Source organism: Gymnoscopelus braueri (assembly GCF_963280865.1).
Source record: "Gymnoscopelus braueri genome assembly, chromosome: 3".
Taxonomy (NCBI): Eukaryota; Metazoa; Chordata; class Actinopteri; order Myctophiformes; family Myctophidae; genus Gymnoscopelus; species Gymnoscopelus braueri.
In genome coordinates this window covers 26,708,527-26,726,187 of record NC_137612.1, presented here as the reverse complement: position 1 = coordinate 26,726,187, position 17,661 = coordinate 26,708,527, and the positions used below count along the sequence as shown (strand labels likewise).

General features: G+C 41.7%; 1 protein-coding gene across 1 annotated transcript in view; it reads left to right on the top strand.

The window, feature by feature from the left end:
• Nucleotides 1–921: 921 nt before the first annotated feature.
• Nucleotides 922–17,661, top strand: part of grm7 (glutamate metabotropic receptor 7) — a gene marked incomplete at both ends in the record, with an annotated part of 213,655 nt that continues 196,915 nt past the window's right edge. Inside the window, one exon of the mRNA XM_080423728.1 lies at nucleotides 922–1,033. Within this exon, the coding sequence (XP_080279854.1) occupies nucleotides 922–1,033 (112 nt within the window). The remainder of the gene's footprint in view (nucleotides 1,034–17,661) is intronic.

Below are 17,661 nucleotides of genomic sequence, written 5' to 3'. Positions count from 1 at the left end.
AGTGTCAATGCAAGAATAAATGGCACTGTTGGCACCCTTTTCACATTGGCCTATCATAGCGCCACCAGGAGGCCAGAATAACGTACCTGACCTGGCGGAGACCTGTGCTCCGAGGAGCACTTTTTCTAGTTTGTGTTTTGTTTTTGTTAAAGGAATACTAGGTAACTTTAAAACAAAAACTAAAGTTAAATTGTATATCTTTTGTGAGTGGCAAATGTTTCACAACACCCACTCCATGTATTTCACCCCCGAAAGCCTTTTATTTATATATTTTCTATTGAACGGTGTCGGGGGAGACTCTCCCGTGAAAATGACGTCATCCGGCCGGAAAATGCACCGGTTTCCTGTTTGGCCAGGAACTACCGCACCGGTTTCCTGTTTGGCCAGGAACTACCGCGCTAATAAAAAATAATAATAAACAGAAAAAGAAAACACAGCTCATGGTAACCAATGCTCCACTGGCTAAGAGAAACGATCCGCAGATAGTATAAAACAATTAAAAGAACGCTTTTTGAAACGCTTCCGGCTTCCGGTGAAAACAAATGGAATTCTGGGTAATCGAGGACTACGGAAATTTTTATGCAGTGACGGTAGTGACCAGCAGAGGTTGCTAAAAATCATTATTTGTGAACCTGCATTGTACAACTTTAATGACGTGTAGTATGGCAGTTTTCTTAGATGTATTTTAATGAAACCAAAACAAGATGGTAGAGGTATAAAGTTCAGGGCACATGATATCAAAATAAACACATTATTGAATTCAACAGCTCCTCACCACTCTTCTCTCTCTTATCCTCCCCTCTTCACATTGTCCAGATCCCCCAGATCAGCTATGCGTCCACTGCCCCGGAGCTGAGCGACGACCGGAGGTACGACTTCTTCTCCCGTGTGGTGCCCCCGGACAGCTTCCAAGCACAGGCCATGGTGGACATCGTCAAGGCCATGGGATGGAACTACGTCTCCACCCTGGCGTCTGAGGGCAGCTATGGCGAGAAGGGGGTGGACGCTTTCATGCAGCTCTCCAGAGATGCAGGTGGGTCCTGGTAGGGTGCTGGTTGAAGTGCAGTATGAATGTAGAGTCAACTGAGCAGTCACTCATTCAGCCAGAGTGGTCAGCCAGACCCCTCAGGTCAGTCAATTCTCATGATGGTGTAGTGTTGATGATGATGGAGACGTTGGATGAAAATAGTGATGCTGATGAAGGGAGTGATGATGAGGATGATGTTGATGATGATCCTGCGGTCTCCGGAGAAGTCGGTTCTGGTGGGAATTGGTGTTTAAAGGCATAGTATGTCAGTTTGCCCTGTGTTTACATAACAAAACAATAAATACCCATTATTTCCCTCTTGACCAGCAGTTATCAGCAGCTGGAGTGGTGTGTGTTTACCTGCAGAAACACAATGCCCTCTAGCTGTATTTTGGCGGTTTCACTGTTTGTTTTGGTTGCCCTAAAACTACCTGTCTACCAAAATTAACAGTGAAAACGTCAAAATACAGCGAGAGAGCAATGGGTTTCTGCAGGTAAACACCACCTCACTATTCCAGTGGCTGATAACTGCTGGTATAGAGGGAAAGGGTTGGTAAAAAATGTATTAATTGTTTTGTTATGTAAACACAGGGCAAACTTACGTACATACTATGCCTTTAAGATGTTAGCCTGGTTTATTGTTTATTCAATCGGTAGTCAGTCAGTCAGTCAGTCAATTAACTCGGTCAATCATATTTTCAGACACTCATTATATTAGAGTAATAGTAATGATGATGTTGAAGACATTGCTGTTGGTGGTAGTAATGCCACTGATGATGAGGAAAGTTATTATTTTAACGGTGTTGGTGCTGGTTCTGGTGGTGACAGTGGGGGTGGACTGGTACTGGTTGGGGGTTGGTTGAATGGGACATGAGCGTTGCATTGATTGTTGAATCAATCAGTGGTGAGGCGATGATGTTGATATCAGTGGGGATGATGGCGCTAAAAAATAAGTGTATTCACGGGGGTGTATTTTGTCCGACTGGTCCAGATAATCAGCTGTGATGAACAAATTGAATAAACATGTAATATGATTTTATATGATTTGTACAGATGTAATCAGACCAGTTTTCACAAGTATTGCATATTTGACTGCCGTTGAAGACGTCCACAGTTCAGCTCTGTGTGCCCCCAAACCCTTACAACATGCTGTCACTTCAATATTTAGGACTGTTCTGGATTTAAATCTACATACAAGTCAAAATGGAGTTAATGTAAAAGCTATACTTTGTAAATAAAAAGAGGCAAATTTGTATATCCTTGTCATTACATGCAGAGTGCACGCTGCAGCTAGTTCACAATGATTTTCATGATATGTCTAATATCTCCAATAGCCAGTTCTTATCTCATGGCTTTCATGTGCATGAGGGCACTCCCAGAGATTCTGAATCTGAACATTCTGGCTTACTTTAAAGAGATTATAGCATGCCACAGCTGTGGCCTGTTCTGTGATCTAGATAGGGTTATCAAGCACACAGCTATTTCAATATAACTTTTATTTTGCCTGCTATACCACCCCCCTGACGTGTGTGTGTGTGTGTGTGTGTGTGTGTGTGTGTGTGTGTGTGTGTGTGTGTGTGTGTGTGTGTGTGTGTGTGTGTGCGTGTGCGCGTGTATATATATATATATATAGGGTGACAGTGTATATATAGGGTGACATTATTTTTGTATTCCGTGAGAAGTAGAGCAAAGGGAAAGAGACCTTTTACAGGTACATTTATATTTAAATGCCCCACGTGTGCCATGGTTTTTACAGCAGCAACTTTGCATTGTTCTGTTGCCTAGTGGTCTGCATTTTTAGACTCCTTAAAATGACGGTACATTTACAATGAAGATAAAAAAATGCTCTAAAATGACCAGGACAATAAGGCTACAGAGAGTGGTTCACACGTGTGAATGTCATTTCTTAATTAAGACTATTCAAGTTGATAGATGGCATGCCATTCATTATTGTGTGCCATGCCATGGTTGGAGGCCGATTAGCATTCAGGTGTAAACTCCATGTCCCAGAACCATGGCTTCAACAAAATAAATTAACTGGTTTCAAGCCCTGCATCACCGTGAAATGTGATTGTAATTGTATTATTGTTGTTTAATCACGGTCTCATTTGCATTTTAAGCCTGATGTTGAGAGCATGTCATGAGTATGTCTTCCTTTTTCCTACAACATCCATACAGAGCTAGTTTTAGGCAATTAGTCATGGAACGGATAGGATGGCATCTCTAGTCTGATAAAAGAAAGATTAGATTGTGTTAAAATGGAGGTATGCTTGTCATCTCTTATACATGTCCTCTTGTACAATTTTGACTAGCAGTGTTCCAAAAGTGTTTGAAAGCACTCTGTATTACTTCATGGTGGTCGCTGTAGCTGCCCATTTCATTATACTGTAAGTGCAGTGGCGTGGCGACAGACATTTGGTATTTTCTGGGCCGGAGAATGTATCCAGAGCGAATTGAGTGAGGAAGGTTGGATTAGGCTGAGTATATTAAAAGTGGGCGTATTGCAGGTGGATTCAATCATCATGACTAATCAAAAGATCACTTTTCATTATCTTTATGAGGAGTGCAATGCACTGTGCTCAGCCCAACAGCGTACTGATCATTTCTACAGTGTCATCGAAGACTCATTCATCAACAACAAATCGACGTCAGGGTGGGGTTAGGGTTGGCATGGGTTAGGTTAGGCGTTAGGGTTAGAGTGGGTGTTACATCCCAGCCTAGGGGAGACCTAGGCGCAACAAAAAAAGCTCTCCCTCTTTGTTTCCCTGGCCCCCAAGGATGACCAACATACTTACTGGTTAACAGTCCAAAGGCAATATATTATGCTTAGTGGGAATTAAGTTTAAACATCAGGGTGAGTATAGCCAAAACGACAAACAAAAGGAACTCAAATAATACAACATAACTTACCTAATAATATAAAACATAGAGGTTACAAATGCTACCCTACCTCCTTACCACAAAATAGGAGAAAAGGACATTAACCAGAAAGGCTTCCCACCCCTACCCTTTCCTGGACTGTAGTTGGTGGTGATGCGCGTCAGGTTTGTTTATAACCTGCCCGCCCGCCCCACACAGGAGCCCAACCAAGAGAGAGAGGTTTCGTGTGTTGACCCGCCTCGCCCGCCCACAATAATTGCGTCGGAATCTATAACCCGTCCGCCTGCCCCGTGGTTCAACCCGCGGGACCTGCGGGCTATGGGTCGGCCCGTGCATCACTAGTAGTTGGTCATGTTGAGCCATGCAGGAGAGGGAGTTGACTGTCGTCAGCTGCACTTAGGGCCTATTACCCCCCAGGTCATTTTTGAGCAGTCCACCATTGGGCTGGCTAAGAAGATTGTGTCTGACACTTCTCATGTACTATATCCTGAGTATAGGTTACTGCCGTCAGGTAGGAGGTATGGGGACCATGCATGGAGCTATGATAAGTACAAGTACTCTTTTGTCCCTCTGTCAATTACATTCCTCTGGTCTCTGTGTGGCCCCCACACAGGGGCACACAGAGCCCCCAAAATACCATGCACATACAGGCAGGGAAAAACGTACCTTTTCCACATGGGAAATTGTCTATTCACTGGTCTGCAAACCTCTCACACTACAATTTTGGGGTAAATAAGGATCACAATTTGCACCCCCCACCTACTTGGACCAGGTCTATTGGAACAGATGGACGTCTCCAAAATCACACAAACCTGTTTCATAATTTATACATTATTTATATGTAATTTGTATGTTACGTTTCATTTTGGTGGGAATCCCCTCAAGCCCTCCTACCAGGTTCTGTTTAGCTCATCACCAGACATCAGCAAAAGTTTCTTTGTCATGTTTAATACAGTCACATACGTCACATACTGTAAGACCATGTCTGTGGGCTTTTGAAATATTGAACTGATGAAAAGTACCAAGAGCTTGTGACTAAATCATAACTACATCGTATCCATTGGAAAACAGGTTATTTTTTTCCCATCTCCTGAAAAGTCACAATTTTGGAAATGGTTTCTGCCCAACAGCGTCAATATATTATTCCACAAATGGTGATGTGACCTTCATTGTGTTATGCACATTCAGACACAGAGGCATACAGCATGATAAGGCTGCTGCTCCGGAGAAGATTCCAGGACTGTCCCATTGGGCCAGTGCATTGTAATGAGCTACTTCAAATGAGTTTGTAAAATGCAAAATTGATTCCTGAGGCTGGAAATTGGCTTAGTGCACCCACCCCTGTGCACTGCATTTATTAAAAGACCCCAGAAGTAATAAAAGACCATGCAAATACCAATAAACAAGTGTAGTAACGACAGACGGTTTATGACGAGGGAGAGGTGTAGTGCAAGTCTTCATGAGGATGATGATGATTATGATGATGATGATGATGACGGCAGCAATGTGATAACAGATAATTAGGGATTTCAGCATGCTTTCACATTGCCTTTGTCTCCAATTGATGCAGACAATGATTTGCGGTTGAGCATTGTGCTTATTAACGTCTCGCCATGATTTTATGATCACAGCGGTGACCTTATTATGATAAGACCCTCTGGCCATTGTGCAGACGTAATTTTCTCCCAAATCCTCCCTTTCCTGACACCTTGTTAGATGAGTATTCAGCTGAATGGTGAATCCAATAAGTGCCCTCCTGAATGCGTTAGCTCTGTGGGTGTGTGCCTGTGTAAGAGTGTGTGCACGGGGGTGTACGCATGTGTGTCTTATTCTGGGTTACCTCCCTATTTGTGGGTAATCCACCCTGTATTGATTTTGAGGTGCTTCTTATCAACTGACAACAAACACAAATTCACACACACACACACACACACACACACACACACACACACACACACACACACACACACACACACACACACACACACACACAGTGTTTCCGAGACTCATTAGTCTGGCGGTAGCAGTCTGATTAAAGCTAAAATTGTCTTCACACAGAATGTGTTACCCTCTACCCAGACTGTCTACTATCTATCTATCTGTCCGTCTATCTATCTGTCTGTCTGTCTATTCTACATTCATCACGAACCCCCTACCCACCCATCTATCTACCTACACAAACATCCACCCATCTATGAAAAACATTTCGAACGTAAAGAGCACATTTCTGTTCATGATGCATGCATCTTCCACTAAGATGGCAGAAATATGTTCTCATTCTCTACAATATCATTGTCTCAGCCTTGTCTGTGTGTCAGAGCCATTTAAATTGATGTATCTTTGTGTATAAGGAATGCACATTGTACAGGAAAGCAGCAGTAGGTAATGAGGTTTCATTCCACTTTCAGTGGCAACTGCAACTTCAGACACTGGCACGTATCATTTGTACTGTGCCCATTTTGTATTCCACTCGCGTTTAACTTCTTGACATCCATGGGAAGTTGTCCTTGGTGCACCAAAACCTAAACCTGTGTGGCTCTTTTAATATAATTGTGTTTTTCTGAATAGTATTTATCTTTTCCCTTTTATCTTACTCTGTTATTTATCTCTCCCAATCTATCATTTGAATGTGAAACATATTACAGGCCCCTGAGATTATTGTTATTATTAGTTTACATTGTGTTAGATCTGGGACCTAGGACCCTAACTCTTTTGGAAGCCTATTGCTAGGCAACACGCCCCCCATCCTCTGGCTCTCACAGGACTTTCTCGTGGATATGAAATTCTTTCCACATTCTCTCCACATTGGAAGTTACAGAGAGCAAAGTCTTTGATTAAGCCTGGATATTCTAACCCAGTTCAATGTGAACACACACACACACACACACACACACACACACACACACACACACACACACACACACACACACACACACACACACACACACACACACACACACACACACACACACACACACACATACATACACACAGTCATACATACACACACACACACACACACACACACACACACACACACACACACACAGTATGCATGTGCTGTATCTTTTTCTGAAACCTGACCTTATTGGCTCAGATTCAGCACAACTGCAAAGAGAAAATGGTGCAAGAGACAACATTTGCTTTCCAGTCCCTTGGAGGCTGAGACTTGGGGTGACTGACTGCCTTCTCAAACCCTTTTGTATTGGAAAGCACTTAGGCCAGGAGGAATAATGGCCTCAAGTTGAAAAGTGAAGTTGAGTGGAGGTGAGGTAAAGATTGAAAGTAAACACACTCACACACGCGCGCACGCACGCACGCACACAAACATGCACGCATGCATGCACACACAGATTTCAAGAACTACTTCACTGTATTTGGAACACAGTGATTATGTGCTCGTTCAAATCCAGGCTGTGATCATAGCTAATACATCCCTGCCAGGGTTGTTCATGTGATTGCAATGCATACAAGTGTATTGTCCCCAGTCTCCGGCTGTATTTATCAGCTGGAAAGGCTGTAATCAAAACTAGCCAATTATTTCACCAGGACACTTTTATTCAAAGTGATTTCAACTTTTAAACCGGTTGGTCGGTCCATCTTTGGACACTTTGGTCCCAAACAAGATATCTTGAAAACCTAGCTATGGCTGGATTGACATGAACGCTACTAGTTTTGGTGACCCTATTTTCCTCTAGCACCTCTCTTAAAGGTTCTATGACATTCATTTTCACTTTTTTTTATTTTTAATGTTTTTTTGGGGGGTTTTATGACCTCAATTACACCCAAAAAAATCTAAACTTTGAACATTCAGTGGATTTTCTGTGGTCTGGGGTTTTCTGAATAATTAGGCTGAAAAGTAATCTGAGCTTGGCCCTTCGGCAGTGAGGTCACAGCCGATTAATCCCGCCCACTCTCTGTAATGTCTTGAAGAGGCTTGACAACGACTTTATATATACGTGACTTTATTCATGCTCAGCAGGTAGTGGTACATACAAACAGACCGGTGCGTCTCCATAGCATAGCATAGCATACAGTGAGCTTTACGACACTGCCGTTAAATGTAGATCGGCTACGGGTGCCTGTGAGGCACAACCACCTAGTATATGACACTCTCCTCCTCGCCCCTATCCTTTCCTTTGGGGGGGGGGGGGGGCGGAGCAGAGGCGATGATTGACAGGCAAAATCCCTCACCAGCGACACCCGCAGGCAAAGATTTCTTTTTTCATTGCAGTTGAAAAGGCTTTAGAAATGTGAGAGAAAAACACCTGCCATGGATCAATGGAGTGGAATTTTTTGTTAAAACTTTCTATACACTTTTGAAGGACCATGACAAAGACTTTTAATGTGTGGTAAAACTGAACGTCATGAAACCTTTAAGGTCTTTGCACACTGAGTCTGATGTGATTTTTTTAAAGTTAGTCAATCGGTTTTAATACTTAAAAAAATAACAACAGAGGAACTGGGTTCGATTTAAAAAACGACACACTGTCACAGCTACCAGTAGCAGTCTCGGAGTAGGTGTGCAAAAGGACAGTGTGTGTGTTCGTTTTAAATGTGCGTTGTCCTTTTTGTTCTCTCTGTGCGGACTAAAACAGACTCTGTAAGGGCTTTAAGCAAAAATTGGCATGATCCTTGGAGGATGGAGCCTAATTATTTTGTCGACACCATGGCCTTTACTGTAGTGCCACCCGTAAGCCAAAATTTCAACTTCCACCGAAGATATCTCAAAATCTAATGTGCAGATTGCTATTAACCTTTTTGAGCACATTCATTCAAGATTGACTATCTAGTCTAACAGGCACAGTGAACCCATTTTGGTGAACCCATGGCCTGCACCCTCAGGCAGAAATGTACATTTCTAGCTTTTTAGATAAGGTACTTTATTTTATTACACTTTGAAGCTATTGTGTTGTTTACAATGTATGCTAATCCTTGGGTGAATATATACCCCCCCCCCTACACACACACACACACACACACACACACACACACACACACACACACACACACACACACACACACACACACACACACACACACACACACACACACACACACACACAATTGGTAAATGGTCTACATTGCTATAGTGCCATTATCCAAAGTGCTTCACAATGTGCGTTGCATTCACCCATACATTGAAAACATGGAAATTCTCACTCATACAGCGGAGGGAAGACATCAACCTGCTCATGGAGAGCAGTTAGGGGTTCAGAGGTATGAGAATTATAATACACTATGATCCTTGGAGAGCAGTTAGGGGTTCAGAGGTATGAGAATTATAATACATTATGATCTTCGCCAGAAGAAAAAAGTCAGTGAGTGACCAGTAAGTATTAAGTATTATATTTGACCATATGAGTCCTTATAAGAGGCTTTAGAATGTGTTATGATTGCATTATGACTACTTAAGATTGCTTATACCTGTAATTATACAGTGTTATAAGCAGATTGCATTGCATGTATACATGACCTTATATGTCATTATGGAATGCTTACTGTATAATGTGTTGTGATTATTGTTATATAGCATTATGAGTATTTATGAGATCTTAACTATAATTATACAGTGTTATAAGCAGATTATAATGCATTATGCGTATGGTTATAATGCATCATATACAAGGAATGCATCAAAACCTCTTCAATATGGCTTTCTCCAGCTTACTCCACCCCGGCCCCCCCCCCCCTTTTTCTTGTGTTCTTTTCCTTCTTTTTCTATTAAAATAGTTTTTCTTTGTAGTTTTCTCATCTAAAGTGTCTTTGAGTACTTAGAAAAAGAGATATTATTGCAAGTGTTACCCAGGTTTGTAATAATAACACATCAGGCATCGGTCAGATGCCTCCCAGATGTGGTTATATGGTGGTGGTGTTGATGGCCTGCTGCTCCTTGCTTCCTCCTTTTCCTCCTCATTCTCCACCTCCTGTACTGTATACACAGCCCCGGGTATTTATTTATAAATCCATTACACTGGGAGATATTAGAGTCGACACACCGGTTAATGCAGGATCTAATTTGACTGTCTGATTACCGCAGAATCCCGGATGGCATCCATCAGCCGTTTATTAGTCTCTTTTGCTCCCATAAATGCAGATTAGAGGCACCACACTTATCACTATGGGGGCTTGGGAAGGCAAGGCAAGGGAGGGGAGGGAGATAAAGCTATAAAAAGTAAAAGGTGGTTTCACTTTACTTTATCAAGCTATGCCGTGTCTAGAAGAATTCAAGGATAGATCAGTCATGGAGAAGTTGCTTATGGTGTATGCTTTAAGTAATACAGTAAGGCAGTAATGTGTTCTGCAGGCGTTCGTCAGCGTATCATGAGTACTCTTCTATTCCCCTAAACTTAGTTCAGACTACTGGATTGGTTATGAAATGAAACCATTTTAAGGCCAATTTATAATTGGTCATACGACGATGTCGTACAATAAAGTGGTATAACGACAACAATCTACAACCTCAGATCTGCTATTTTCTGTGCGCGAGATGTCGTGTGACTGAGCATAAACTAGAAAAAGTGCTCCTCGGAGCACAGGTCTCCGCCAGGTCAGGTAGGTTATCGTGGCCTCCTGGTGGCGCTATAATGTGAAAAGTGTGCCATTTCTTCTTAGGCCTTTGATGGGGTGGCATTTCTTCCTCATTGTAGTGCAAATGTTTGTGCATGTTTCACTGCAATCGGACCCTGCGTTCATGATTTGCGTCATTTTGTTGAAAACGGGCCACTCCTGCAAGCTTTAGATGTCAATCTTAGCCAATCAGGATGGAATATGAAAACTTGTGTGAGATTTGGATACAATCTGAATGAGTAATATCCAAAAATGTGTTTTACATAAGTCAGCCTCCTGGTGGCGCTATAAAAGGCAGATGTGAAAAATGCACGGCAAAGGTTTTTCCTTGGCCTCTAGGGAGTGCACATACAAAGTTTTACAGAGATCGGTGCAATTATAGGTAAAAACACAAATCGGCCTGTTATAGCGCCACCATGAGGCTGATTTGAAAAAAATCAAGTGGAATTTCTTCCTCGGCCTAGTGGGAATGTGTGTGCAAAATTGTATGCATGCTGTGTTCATGATTTGAGGCATTTTGTTCAAAACGAAGCACTCCTGCAAACTTTGGAAGCTATTCTTAGCCAATCAGGATGGAATATGAAAAATCTGAAAGACCCGTTTCGTTTAATGACTATAGAGATACTGTGTACCGATTTGCGTGACGTTTGGACAAAATCTGTAGGAGTGCTGTCAAAAAATTTGTTTAGCAAAAAGCGGCCTCCTGGTGGTGCTATAACAGGCCCATGTGAAAAAGAGGTTCTGAATTGGCATCCAGGGAGTGTGTGTGCACAGTTTTGCTGCGATCAAGCCAACGGTGCCAGAGGTTAGCTGGTCACGGACGGACGGACGGACGGACGGACGGGGTGCAAAACATACTCTCTCGCCATGCCTTTCGGCCTGGCGGAGACAATAAAGCCTAGAACACTGAAGAGAAAAACTGCAGCAGTCTGAATGACCCCTTATGAACCCTCCTCTTTGTAGTTGTAAATGTTATATCTTCCTCTATTGTTCTTTATCTGTGTTTCACAATCTAAGCTCACACAGTCACTCTCTCTTTCTCTCTTTTACCCTTTGTTTTACTGCCTAAACTAATTGAAGATTTGGTGCTGAGCCATTTGAAAAGAGGCATTTTAAGAAGTAGTTAATGACATCCCGTGGGCTGCAATGCTGAGGCTGGCCAGCATTAATATTTCAAGGCGGTATCTTCATGTGAAGCGTAATTACTCATTAAAATGTGAGGACGCCTCTGTTGTGGTATACATCTCTTTATGGGCAGAAGCTGACCATTTTCAGCAATATCGTAACTCAGACACCACATCTTTCAACCACAACATTTTCTAGAGTAGAATAACAGTAGACAAATAAAGGATTTTGGTCTATGAAGAAGCTATTCGTCACTTTTGATTTGGTTGTTCATTGTCTAAATCTTAATAGAATACAAACAGTTACATCCTCCAAAATGTTTTTTTAAGTAAAGGACACACTCACTGTTATATTGCTAGGTTTTAGTTAAATGCCAGTAATCATTTTGTGAAAGCAAGTGTCAATTTCTTTCAAATGGTGGCCAAATGCGTTTTTAAATTAGATCCCGGAAATGGTAATGATAGTCGCCCATCATTTTCATTTCAATGTACTTTGGGATTTAACCAAGTTTGTGAAGAATGAATTGCACAGAAAGTTTAATATTAATTACAAAACTTTGTTTCCAGACCTGCAAACTCATAAGGGGTGACAACAGTGAAAAGTTCTGACACCTGTTGCGGGGGTCTGAGGCATGGCTTGATAATCTACCTTGCAAATGTTTAACAGCCTATAAGAGTAAACTTGTTTAGTAACATCTATACATATAGCAAACTGACATTCAATATTCACACACCTCTGGCAGTGACAGAGAGTGGTATACAAGGGGTATTGACCCTTTGCATAGCGACCGTTTTGATGGGGTGAAGGTAATAACCTTAATTGTGAATTATGAGTGTATTTCATTTACGTGTTAGCTACTGTGTGCCAGCATGGACAACTGCTGTACGGTTAACTTCATGCTGGCACACAGAAACATCTGAACTCTGTTTACGTGTCAAAATGGCCTCTCTAAAAGGTCCCATTGGCAATGACTAAATTGGGAGAAAATGTAAAACACTGCCCCCAAAATAAAAAAACAAATACAGTAAGTTATGTAGGAATTAAGCACCTCTCTCTTAGACAAGTTATCTGTTGGAAAATGAAAAATGTATATTGACTATTAGTCTGTTCAACTACTTTTGTGTTCCTCACTGACCTGTTCTATACATCCATACAGTACATTAGACACACATTACCAAAGTCACCTGAGGGTTTGGATCATAGAAAGACACATGTGACAGTAAGAACACGCTATGGTGTAATGGTCTTTCGGGACACACGCCTGTGACCTTTTGCTTATGTAACAGTCTCATTAAGCACCAAACCACATCGCTGCCCGCTCATTTGATGACAGTGAAGGCTGCCTACAGACCAGTCATCCCATCCACAGGTCATTTAAGAGACATGTGGCATACTACACATGCAGCGAATGACTCAGAGGATGACTCATCAGCGCAGTCACAACTCTGAGGCTCTTTTTGCTCTCTGTGAACTCTTCGGTGCCTCATTAGCCCTGAAGAATTGGACCATCACAGGTTTACTAGATTGTTAAATTGCATTGGTTCGGTTCGTTCCACATTGACTATCAAGCAGGCCTTTTGGACATATTCTTATAGTCATACCAGAAGAGATCTAATATCCCGGCAGGCAAGATGGAGCATTGTTGGCACGGGGAGGGGGGGGGGGGGAGTTCTCTGCGGGTTCTCTGCGGGTTCTTTCTTTTTTTTTTAGCACTTCAATTTTATTTCCATTTTCATACATTCTGTAATCACATTATGGACATACACAAAATAAAACAGACAAAAAACAAAACAAAAAACAATTGCATCACGTATTCAACATCATCAGACAAATCAAAGAAATATTTACAAAGGCATCACAGGCAATTTCCAACAGTACCAGTCATCCATACATGGCCTTCAGGACAGACATCCAAGTCTATATACAGTATCAAGTCCAGTCAATTTGACATTAGGGGGGGACCGAATCCCCAATCAGTCTGGGCAGCTGCAGTACTACCGGTGTCCATCTGATATTGAAAAACTCTGTCCTCATATGTAGTCTAGCTGTAATGCTTTCCATCAGGTATATGCTTTTTAACCTATCCCTCCATTTCTGGATAGTTGGTGGCTTCTGCGGGTTCTTTCTAACCCGCTGTTAGAAAGAACAAATATATTATGAAAAGAATTTGAGGATATATATGTGAATTTGCCTACTGTATCTCTGCTTGTAGCAGTCACACTACAGATATTATCAGTAATTGGAGACTTTCATGCATGTACCTGATGGAAGAACCACAACCCTGACGGGTTAGAGTGCACGACTCTCACCGGGTGATAACACACTCTTTCCCCCTGGGACTATTACCGTTTCACTCCACAGCTGTGCTTTGGGGATTCAATTCATCGGACTTGAACAGGTTTTCTGCTATTCCCGTTCACAGGCTGTTCGTGTTAATCTCTTAATATCCACACCACGGCCCACCCCCTCTGTTTGATTGTTGCTGACGGCTCCTGTAGGCACTTTTACATAAGCCTGCCACTTCTCATTTCAGAGGGTGAATTTTAGATGAGTTAAATTACCTGCAACCACACAGCTATAGCAAGCGCAAACTGAGAGCTGGTCACAACTTATAGATTACATGCCCGTTACATGATGCAGAGCTGGAAAGAGGACAGTAGAGTATAGCTCCTCCAACACTATGCAATTATCATGATAGGCCTATTTCCACATAACATATGTCAGATGATTTACTAGCCTTATTTGTTTAGTTGCCTGAAAAGAACTCTTCAGCACCCCATTTTGTTTTATTGGGCCAATAATTAAAGGTATGTAACTTAATGTTGGCTAATGATGCCAATTAGCCATCGTTAAGTAGATAACCTTCAATTTAATAAAGAGTTGCATAGCAGTGTGCCTACAAAGCTACCACTTATTTACTGCCTAAGATTTAAAAGGACAAATTACAGCATTAATATAACCACTCCATTTTGGCAAAGGTTCAGTATAGTAGTGATGTGTCTGGACTCTATTCTATGTTAGTAACTCAATTCCTCAAGTGTTAAATTACAGTGTTTCACTACAATTGGCTGCTTGTCAATGTGTACAGTGGCACAAAGTGGAGATTTGGGTGCCAGAGGTTTATTCAAATATTATACGTTCAGTGCCTGCTATTCTTCCATCCACTTACGTTTCGTGCTGTAGAAGCCCCGACGCGGAAGTGCATGTAAACAAAGCGTGCGTGCGAGACGGCGGAGGGTCCCGACTAACGCCTGGAACAATAATATTTCTAACGCGATCCACATCCGGCCTCTCCTTCTCAGAAACTCCTTGGATGATCCCAAAGTTTCGTTAGAGCGCCCCACGTGGGCCCCACGTATAAAAATAAAATTGGGTCAAAAGCGGTCCGGACCGTTTTCGGCACTCCTCGTTTGGATTCTCAAAAACGGTCCGGACCGTTTTTGGCACCCGATGTGTTAATGTCCTCTTCAGGGAAAAAAGGAAATTGCCACACAAAAAAAAGAGGTAAAGATCTAATCTTTCTTTAAAGAGATTGAGATTGGGGAGAATAATGACAGGAGTCATTTGGTTTTCAGTGAAAATGACAAGTGAATGAAAGTGTAGCCTGTCAATGTCAAATACTCACTGGGTGACCCTTATTAACCGGTTATTAATGGTTAAGTGATGAGTTTAAAACCATTATAAAACAATGGACTCAAGTACTGTATGTAATATCCCATTAAAATGGCAATAAATACGATGTTGTAAATCAACCAGAGGCATGTGTAAAGGCCAAGGTTACTGTCCTTGTATAGTTCATAAGATATAAAGATTCAATTAGCCTATACTGTACAGGTATACAGAGAATGCAAGGCTTCCAAAAGTTTGTTCCCATTAGTCATTAATCATCAGTCTGGCCTGTAATGATGTCTTTACACAGTAAAATCCTCAGTTTCAATTTAACTCTGAGATTGTTACAAATGGACAAATACTGAGGATTTCACTCTGTAAGTTGTTATCTGCTGGCAATTAATGTAGACTGAAAGATAAGTGCATCTATATGAAAACGTTTTCAAATTCCATCTAGGTCTTCCACAGTTGTACCTACATCTTAAAATAGTCTTAGTATACCTCAAAAGGGAAAGATTGTCACGGTAACATATTACAATATACTGTAATATTATTTGACCTATGTAGCATAGCCAGGCCTACCATATTACAGAACACCATGATCTAACTGTTACATAGTAATACTTATGCAAAGTTGTGCAAACATTAGCTAATGGTAACATTAACTGTTGAATGGGTAGATGAAGACTTCCAAATAAGTGTAGCAAATAAGCTACACCATTGGAAACAAGGAAGTATGACATAAGATGTCATGTGTAGACAGGTGACAGTGTGAAGCAGGTCAGTCCCTGTACGTCTGTGGGAGTTTTTTTTTTTTTTGCGAGGTCAGGCATGTTGTGGGTAGTGGGATGTGTGATGCTTGTCTTTTCTGCCATGTAGTTGATTGATTTGGCCAGCATTGGTAATGCAAGACATGAGTTACAAGAATATTACCTGATAAGAAGTTGTTTAGAATTTGTTATTACATTTGTAATGTTTACATTACAATTGATTGGGATTCTATTGCAATATTTAACTATTAAGAATTGGTACAGTAAAACATCTTGGTAATAAGCCAAGATGGACTTGAGGAGGTGTGGTACAAGAATCAATATATCAACCAATAACAGTTATTGGTTGATATATTGATTATTGATTAACCTTTTTGGTGCCAAGGCACACCTGGCATAGCCAAAAGATCCCAGGGCACACCTAGATATAGTGTGTGTGTGTGTGTGTGTGTGTGTGTGTGTGTGTGTGTGTGTGTGTGTGTGTGTGTGTGTGTGTGTGTGTGTGTGTGTGTGTGTGTGTGTGTGTGTGTGTGTGTGTGTGTGTGTGTGTGTGTGTTAGGGCTGACCCAAATAACTAGAATATTCGAAGCTTCGTTCGATGGCACAAGATTCAATTTTTTTTTTTTTTTTATCGAGTAATTGGCCGTTTTTTTAATTTGATATTTTTATCTCCAAACATGTACAAATGCAAAATATAAGGTGCTTACCCGCTTGCCCCAAATGTTAACTAGGTGTCCGGAGTATTTGTGCAATGTATTAGTCCATATTTTTCAATAAAGAAGTGTTTTAATCCCGTCTGTGGACGAATGCCATTTCCCCCCCTCGTTTAATTCCTGTTTACATTGAGTGTAATTCCGGCTTTCACCGGATGCGCCCCGTCAGTACTGCCCATTGGGAACTTCCGACATAATCGGTCACAGACGGGATTTAAACACTTCTTAATTGAAAAATATGGACTAATATATTGCACAAATACTCCGGACACCTAGTTAACATGTGAGGCAAACGGGTAAGCTTTACTGGTGACATTCCAGGGCGAACTGGGGGGGTTGTGACTGACAAGCTGCGCGTCCTACAGTACGTTACTGCCTCTGATTAGCCGAGCTCCTACATGCTTACACAACGCGGGGAGGCGGGACATGGGCAGTGGAGAAGAGTGTGAGAGAGGAGTTTACGTTTTACTAATTTATTAAACTTCATTTAGACACTTCAGCTCAGAAATAACCAGACCGTAATGAACCATTAACCATTTATTACCATAGCTGTTACCATATGTGCAATGATATTGCCACCGAAGTTTGGCGGTGTGACTCTGCTCATGTGATATTACAGATTCTACATGTCATAGATCATTCCATCACAACCCCCAGAGCAGAGCATTCAATTCAATTCAATTAAAGTGTCAAATCACAAAGTTGTCTCAACACTTTACATGTAGAGAAGAGACCCGACAATCCCACCCTGAGCAAGCAATTTGCGACAGTGGCAACGAAAAACTCCCTCTTCACTGGGAGAAAACGTCAGGCAGACCCTAGGCTCTAGGGTGGCGGCCTTCTGCCTCGACCGTGTCGGGGGAAAAGAGAGAGGGAGAGACAGAGACAGAGGAGAGACAGAAAGCATGAAACATAAAATACAGTTTAGCATAACATTGAACCTTCAATGCATAATTAAACAACCACA